This window comes from Sphaeramia orbicularis, unplaced genomic scaffold (genome assembly GCF_902148855.1).
Source record: "Sphaeramia orbicularis unplaced genomic scaffold, fSphaOr1.1, whole genome shotgun sequence".
Lineage (NCBI taxonomy): Eukaryota > Metazoa > Chordata > Actinopteri > Kurtiformes > Apogonidae > Sphaeramia > Sphaeramia orbicularis.
This window is the reverse complement of record NW_021941508.1, coordinates 61,859-70,126: the sequence shown is the minus strand read 5'-3', so window position 1 is coordinate 70,126 and position 8,268 is coordinate 61,859. Positions and strand designations below refer to the sequence as shown.

Sequence of the window (8,268 nt, the reverse complement as noted above, 5' to 3'; positions counted from 1 at the left end):
GTTTGTGTGTTCTATGTGTTGTATTTGTTCTGTGTGTTGTATGTGTTCTATGTGTTTATGTGTTCTAAGTGTTGTGTGTTCTATGTGTTTATGTGTTCTAAGTGTTGTATGTGTTCTATGTGTTGTGTGTTCTATGTGTTGTATTTGTTCTGTGTGTTGTATGTGTTTCTATGTGTTGTATGTGTTTGTGTGTTTCTATGTGTTGTATTTGTTCTGTGTGTTGTATGTGTTCTATGTGTTGTATGTGTTTGTGTGTTCTATGTGTTGTATTTGTTCTGTGTGTTGTATGTGTTGTATGTGTTTATGTGTTCTAAGTGTTGTATGTGTTCTATGTGTTGCAAATGAACTCAAATGTTCTCAGGACTTGGCGTCCCCTCCTCCATCTGGGCATTGCCCGTCTGGGATCCACAGGTGATCTGGATTCACCATCTGCCCCCGCGGCCTGCCAGCGCCGCAAAGGTCGACCTGTGGGCCCAGACGGTGGACGGCTGATCCAGAGGTAAACATGGTTAACAGTCCAGGAAACAGTTCAATGTACGAGGAATTCGATTCTAAAAACATTTCAGTTGGACAGACTGCTTTAATTCAACACATCTTGTTAATAAGCCTGTAGTTTTCAAAAGCACAAACAGTACATTTAAAAAACACACAGAGAAACACAAAGAAAGGAACACTGGAATGAAGAAACTGAAAATAAACAGTAACAACAAATAGAAATACATGATGTGTTTGTATCTGTCCATGGTGCTGAATCACACCCACCTATAGAGAATACATGATGTTTGTATCTGTCCATAGTGCTGAATCACACACATGAAGAGAATACATGATGTGTTTGCAACTGTCCATGGTGCTGAATCACACCCACCTGTAGAGAATACATGATGTGTTTGTATCTGTCCATAGTACTGAATCACACACATGAAGAGAACATGATGTGTTTGCATCTGTCCATGGTGCTGAATCACAACCACCTATAGAGAATCATGATGTGTTTGCATCTGTCCATGGTGCTGAATCACACCCACCTATAGAGAATACATGATGTTTGTATCTGTCCATAGTGCTGAATCACACACATGAAGAGAATACATGATGTGTTTGCATCTGTCCATGGTGCTGAATCACAACCACCTATAGAGAATACATTATGCGTTTGCATCTGTCCATGGTGCTGAATCACACCCACCTATAGAGAATACATGATGTGTTTGTATCTGCCCATAGTGCTGAATCACACACATGAAGAGAATACATGATGTGTTTGCATCTGTCCATGGTGCTGAATCACACCCACCTGTAGAGAATACATGATGTGTTTGTATCTGTCCATAGTGCTGAATCACACACATGAAGAGAATACATGATGTGTTTGCATCTGTCCATGGTGCTGAATCATACCCACCTATAGAGAATACATGATGTGTTTGTATCTGTCCATAGTGCTGAATCACACACATGAAGAGAATACATGATGTGTTTGCATCTGTCCATGGTGCTGAATCACACCCACCTATAGAGAATACATGATGTGTTTGTATCTGTCCATAGTGCTGAATCACACACAAAGAGAATACATGATGTCCCAGCCAGAATGTCCATGTGGGCCCAGAAGGGTTACATTTGGGCTGCAATAAGGGTCCTATGTGGTTTGTCCGCAGTTTCCATGGTGACCCCACTTGTGTTTGCCCATATCAGAATCAGAATGAAATCAGAATCAGAATCTCTTTATTGTCACTGTGCCAAGTACAACAGTACAACTGAGGCAAAGCTCTCCAGTTCAGTGCAAGAATTTAAAGACAGAAAACAATATCAGTAAAACAATAACAAATATCAGTAAAAGGCACAGTTATTCACATGAAAAAATAAAAAGTATTGGAAACTAAGATATTTGTAAAACACAGAATTTAAGTAGTGCAAATGACATGAGAAGTAGTGCAAATGACATGAAAGATAAATATTGTGGGAAAATAGTGTGAGGAATAAATAATATGAGCGATTCAGATCTCTGATTCTGATATGGGCAAACATGTGGGGTCACCATGGAAACTACGGACAAACCCACATGGGACCCTTATATGCAGCCCAAACGTAACCCTTCTGGGCCCACATGGACATGCTGGCTGGGGTGTTTGTATCTGTCCATGGTGCTGAATCACACACACCTGTATAGAATACATGATGTGTTTGCATCTGTCCATGGTGCTGAATCACACACACCTGTAGAGAATACATGATGTGTTTGCATCTGTCCATGGTGCTGAATCACACACCTGTAGAGAATACATGATGTGTTTGTATCTGTCCATGGTGCTGAATCACGCGGGAATATATGGAATAAGCTGGGGGTCTGTTCCAGAGGGTTAGGTTAGGGTCCGTCCCAGAGGGTTAGGGTTAGGGTCTGTCCCAGAGGTCTGAGACGGACCCTAACCCAACCCTAAGTCTTTCTTCAATTCCTGCCAGAATATCAGCTTTATTTTCAACTAAACAGGCCCAGGTTTCACACTGAGACTAGATTAGCATCATATGGACACAAAGACTTTTGGTGAGTTTTGTTTGGTGGTGTGCGTTGTGATTTTTCTAATGTAAAATATGTGCCGTGGTTCAAAAAGGTTGGAGACACTGCCATGAGGGACCCCAAATAACACCCTCATGTGTGCTGGTGGTCTACCTGGGCTTCTGGAACGGCCTCCTGACCAACATGGTGCATTGTTCTTCGGTTGTTCCTAAGACATTCATTAGCGCTCTTCCAGGGCAGATTTTGCAGCAATTTCATAGAAAAGATCCCCCACCTGAATGCGAACTTCTGAACTGTCTATGAAGGCTCCGTTCTTTTAAGGCCGCCTTGAGAAGGTTGTAGGAAATGGTCCATAAAGTGTTTGCACGGTGTTCGGTGTTCATTTGTGACTGAGGCTTGACATTCTCATCTATGGGGGAAATGATTTCCGTGTTGTTTGTTCAGATGAATGAGTGGAGATCATGTGATGATCAAAAGTTCAGGCTAAATGAAGGTTTATTTTGTGTCCAGGTTCATGAGCGGTTGGAGTTTGGAGTCGGTTCTTCAGGGCTGCTCTCCTTTTAGAACTGCATTGATCTGATTAAGTGTTTTCATCCTGCACTTTTTCTGATCAACCTGTTGATCACAGCCTGCTTTTAGATGGCTTTAGCGGAGGAATCCTTGGATTGACGGGAGGTGGGATTAACATGGCGGAGCAGAAGGAGGCGGAGCCATGGAAGGTGGATCTGTGAAGGTGGTGTAAGGAGGATTTGGCAGCGATCGAACACAGACACAGAGTAAAGCACCAGAATGGGTCTGATAAGTCCTATGTTTGGATCGACCTTCAGGATCTGTTCTCTAAAAGGAAGGTTAATCTGGGCTGAAACGGGCGCCGTGGCAACCAACATGTGTTGACAGAGAGAAGAGGGAATTCGGCCAAAAACACAAATACATGAGGGAAAAAAGAGAACTACAGGTGACACTGGAGGAGAAGAAGAAGAAGAGGAAGGAGGAGAAGAAAAGAGGGAGAAGAGGGGAAAGAAGGAGAAGAAGAGGAAGAAAGAGGAGAAGAAGGAGAAGAGAAGGAGGAGAAGAAAAGAAGGAGGAGAAGAAGAAGAAGAGAAGGAAAGAAGAGAGAAGAGGAAGAAGGAGAAAGGATTCAGTGCATTGTACTGTTAAACCTGGTTTAACTTCCGTTGGTTCTGTTGACAGACGACTGTTTTCAGACTGAGATCAGAAACATTTATATGATAAATTTTTATATTACAAACATTTCATTATAAATAACATGATGACGGTTTATTTTTTATTTTATTCATGAATTTGTGTTTGTTGTGGACTTCTTGAAAACACACGTCACTAATCCATTTAGCGTCTGTTTGCGGGACCCCAGACCCCGCCCACAGACTCCGCCCTCATGGTGGTGGAGTGTGTATGTGCACCAAACTGACCCCAGAACAGGTTTAATCCTATTGGTTCAACAGATGGTGACAGATTAATCCAACAGGTGAAGTCAGGTGACACACAAACACATGTCACATCAAATATACACGAGTCTGACAGAACAGAACAGCGGGGGTCAGTTTGGACCCAGAACAGCAGGGGGGTCAGTTTGGACCCAGAACAGCAGGGGGCCCTGCTCCAAAATAAGGACGTGAACCCCCTGCCATCAAAAATCAGGATAAGCTGATGGTTCTGAATGGTTCATAAACGTTCATTTTCAGACATTTATGACAGAAAGATGTTTTTATTTCTTAAGATAAAGAGTAAAGTTACACTGATAATCAACTCATATAAAAGACAACAATAAACAGACAACGCTGACAACGGAACAGGAACAAACAGGTCAAACTCAGGTTAAGGGTTTACTGGGGTTAATATAAGGGTTAACTCACATTAAAACTCAGGTTAAGGGTTAACTCAGGTTAATACTCAGGTTAAGGGTTAACTCATGTTAAAACTCAGGTTAAGGGCTAACTCAGGTTAATACTCAGGTTAAGGGTTAACTCATGTTAAAACTCAGGTTAAGGGTTTACTGGGGTTAATATAAGGGTTAACTCACATTAAAACTCAGGTTAAGGGTTAACTCAGGTTAAGGGTTAACTCAGGTTAATACTCAGGTTAAGGGTTAACTCATGTTAAAACTCAGGGTAAGGGCTAACTCAGGTTAATACTCAGTTAAGGGTTAACTCATGTTAAAACTCAGGTTAAGGGCTAACTCAGGTTAATACTCAGGTTAAGGGTTAACTCAGGTTAATACTCAGGTTAAGGGTTAACTCATGTTAAAACTCAGGTTAAGGGCTAACTCAGGTTACTCCAGGTTAAGGGTTAACTGGGGTTATATAAGGGTTAACTCATGTTAAAACTCAGGTTAAGGGCTAACTCAGGTTAATACTCAGGTTAAGGGTTAACTCAGGTTAATACTCAGGTTAAGGGCTAACTCAGGTTAAAACTCAGGTTAAGGGCTAACTCAGGTTAATACTCAGGTTAAGGGCTAACTCAGGTTAATACTAATACTGATTGACACTTTCACTGCAGAATTCAGCCAGGACTAAGTGGTCATGGTCAGCGGTGGTCAGTGGTAGCGGTCAGTGGTGGTCAGCGGTGGTGGTCAGCGGTGGTGGTCACGGTGGCGGTCATGGGGGTGGTGTTCAGTGGTGATGGTCAGCAGTGGTGGTCAGTGGTAGCATCACTGGTGGTGGTCAGCAGTGGTGGTCAGGGGTAGCAGTCAGTGGTGGTCAGTGGTATCGGTTAGTGGAGGTGGTCAGTGGTGGTGTCCAGTGGTAGCGGTCAGCAGTGGTGGTGTCAGCGTGGTAGTCAGTGGTGGTCGGGTCGGTAGCGTCAGCTGCGGCTCCTGTAGCTCAGGATCTTGCGGCTCAGGTTCCGTGCCAGGCGGTCCACAGTGCTGCCGATGTGTCCCAGGTCCTTCCTGGACGTCAGGCCTTCAATGTTGCCGCTGTACCACAGGACCCACCCACCCAGTGACATGAGCACCAGCAGCGCCCCTGCAGGAGGACACGCCCCCCACCAATGAATGAAGGAACCTTTATGTCCTGCAGAAGAATATGCCCCGCCCTTACATAGAACAGCCTTTTTGTCATTTGACAGCACAGAGTCCATCAAACGAAAGTGAGATCGATGCTTAGGGACATCAGGCTGCTGCTCCTAACTGGTGTGCCACCACTGAACCTTTTCGGGCATGGGCATGCCCACCCCCGACAATCACAGACCGCTGCCCCACCCACCCCAACAGACCACTACCTACCTGGTATGACCTGTGTCCCGTACTGGTCCCAGTATATCCTGTGTCCACTACTGGTCCCAGTATGTCCTGTCCCCTACTGGTCCTGCCCAGTATGACCTGTGTCCCCTACTGGTCAAGGTATGTCCTGTGTCCCCTACTGGTCAAGGTATGTCCTGTGTCCCCTACTGGTCAAGGTATGTCCTGTGTCCCTACTGGTCCCGGTATGTCCTGTGTCCCTGCTGGTCCCAGTATGACCTGTGTCTCCTACTGGTCCTGCCCAGTATGTCCTGTGTCCCCTACTGGTCCTGGTGTGTCCTGTGTCCCCTACTGGTCCGGTGTGTCCTGTGTCCTCTACTGGTCCCAGTATGACCTGTGTCCCTACTGGTCCCAGTGTGTCCTGTGTCCCCTACTGGTCCCAGTATGACCTGTGTCCCCTCCTGATCCCAGTGTGTCCTGTGTCCCCTACTGGTCCCAGTATGACCTGTGTCCCCTCCTGATCCCAGGTGTCCTGTGTCCCCTGGTCCCAGTGTCCTGTGTCCCCTACTGGTCCCAGTGTCTCCTGCTGGGTTCTTACCAGTGTAGACCAGCAGGTCTCCAAAGTCCTGTCCTGGATCTCCAAGGGGGCGAAGACCCCCACCAGCACCCCCCCCCAGGACGTCCATCAGCACAGCGAAGGCCAGAGCCAGTTTACAGTGGGACAGACCAGCACACCGTCCCATAATGCACCTGGGCAGAGGAGAACCAGAACCAGTTTAGGGTTAGGGGTTTTGGGTTAGGGTACCCGAACCCCCAGGGGTTCCCACTGTGGGGTACGTGAACCCCCAGGGGTACTTGGAAGGAGCCCAGGGGTACTTTTTTAAAATCCATTCAATACGTCATCATGTACTGAACAGAAAAGAAAGAATGAGAATGAACTCTGAAATGTCAAACACAAACATTCACAGAATTCAACTGAACTGATTTCATGTCAATATTTAGACCAGAGCCGAGTAAAGCCGGCGCAGGGCCTATTGAGTCTGCAGTGGGCGCATGGGGACAAAATCGCCAGTGACGCGGTCGCCTTTCGCCACTGTCGCCACTCTCACACATGTTCACATTCACGGCACTGAGACCTTTCCGCAGATGTACATGACATGTGCACAAATCGCATATTTACACCTGCTCAGAATGAATGGGAGTCAATTGGCCACGCCCACTCGGGGTCAGTCACGTGGGTGTAAGTGCACACACGTGACCTCTGACCCCACAGACATGTGGGGGACCTCGAGAGCTTTCAAATAAGGCCAAATACGTGGTTGCCACGGAAACAGCTACATTGTTCTTGCTCAGATTATTATTATTATTATTATTATTATTATTATTATTATATTATTATGGGACCGAGCCGAAAGGTAAGGCCCTCTCACACAGTGAGAGGCCTTGCCTGCAAGCAAGGCCCTATTGTTTTTCGTTCGTTTTTTTTTTTTTTTAATTTTGTTTTTCTCCGACATCACTTTGAACTGGATTTTGACCCCCTAAACATGCTCGAAAACTCACCAAATTTGGCACACATGTCAGGCCTGGCGAAAAATTTGAGAAAATGAAAAAATTAACCATAGGTGCCAAAATGGGCTCTCTAGCGCCACCTATGTGAAAAAAAAAATGCAACTGCCCTAGTGGCCAGTAGGAAAGTCGTAGAGACATGAAACCAATGCCAAAATGTTGGTTGGACAATGCTATACAAATCATTCACTGACACTGATGACCTATCTTCAACAGGAAGTTCGCAATATGCCTTTCAAAATAAAATTTCTAAAACTAACTCTGATGACACCGTTTGTCATATTGACTTCTAAATAGCACCAAAAGATAGAGTGAACCCTCCTCACAAAAGTGATCGCGTACTTTTTCCAGAACTGTCTTAGTTTTTTTTTTACAAGCCCGCAAAGTTGCGATGTTTGGAACTCATTTTCACTTTGGAGTTTTTCCCCACATGTGACATATCTATGTGTTCAGGGGACTCAGCACAACTCTCACATGCAAACATTTTTGAGATACGATGTACCGTTATTGATTTATAACAATTTGTTTATTTTCATACTTTTCTACTTTAGACTGCCATTTGACCCCCTTAACATGCTCCAAAACTCACCAAATTTGCCATGTATGTCATGGCTGGTGAACACTTCATTCAATATCAAAATTAACCCCTTGGGTACCAAAATGCTAACAAAACAAATGCACATACACACAGTAGGGTTTCCAAAATAAAAGTCTGATTTAAAGGTGATGGTGGTTTCAGCAGAGGGTCGCTGGTGTTCTGTACAGATAAGGAGGACAGACACTAAAGGGTGGGAACTGGTATGGGGACGGAGAGGTGTGAGTGGAGCTGAGGTGGACAGTCACGGGAGGATCACGGGGGAGGCGGATCGCACGGGAGGCGGATCGCACGGGAGGCGGATCGCACGGGAGGCGGATCGCCCGGTGCGAGGTCCGCGCCCAATGCTGCTTGCAGCTTTAATTAGGGACCGAGCTGAAAGGTAAGGCC

The 8,268-nt window shown here is 45.4% G+C and overlaps 1 protein-coding gene and 1 long non-coding RNA gene across 2 annotated transcripts; one reads left to right on the top strand and one right to left on the bottom strand.

Annotated features, from left to right (window-relative positions):
• Nucleotides 1–4,641: 4,641 nt before the first annotated feature.
• On the top strand, nucleotides 4,642–5,009 carry LOC115416003 (uncharacterized). Its single transcript, XR_003934896.1, has 5 exons — nucleotides 4,642–4,663; nucleotides 4,704–4,749; nucleotides 4,791–4,807; nucleotides 4,868–4,942; nucleotides 4,984–5,009. It is a non-coding gene; the product is annotated as an uncharacterized LOC115416003 (long non-coding RNA).
• Nucleotides 5,010–5,338: 329 nt separating this feature from the next.
• Nucleotides 5,339–6,463, bottom strand: LOC115415984 (transmembrane protein 238-like). Its single transcript, XM_030129663.1, has 2 exons — nucleotides 6,316–6,463; nucleotides 5,339–5,502 (listed from the first exon to the last, which is right to left on the bottom strand). The coding sequence occupies exons 1-2, from the start codon at nucleotides 6,458–6,460 to the stop codon at nucleotides 5,339–5,341; spliced, it is 309 nt and encodes a 102-aa protein (XP_029985523.1). The 5' UTR covers nucleotides 6,461–6,463.
• Nucleotides 6,464–8,268: the final 1,805 nt, after the last annotated feature.

Excerpts from the sequence above, each read along its gene's own strand:
- LOC115415984 (XM_030129663.1), bottom strand. The coding sequence starts at position 6,460 with ATGGGACGGTGTGCTGGTCTGTCCCACTGTAAACTGGCTCTGGCCTTC. Across the intron at positions 5,503-6,315 it reads AGACCTGCTGGTCTACACTG|GGGCGCTGCTGGTGCTCATG; the intron begins GTAAGAACCCAG and ends GTCCTCCTGCAG.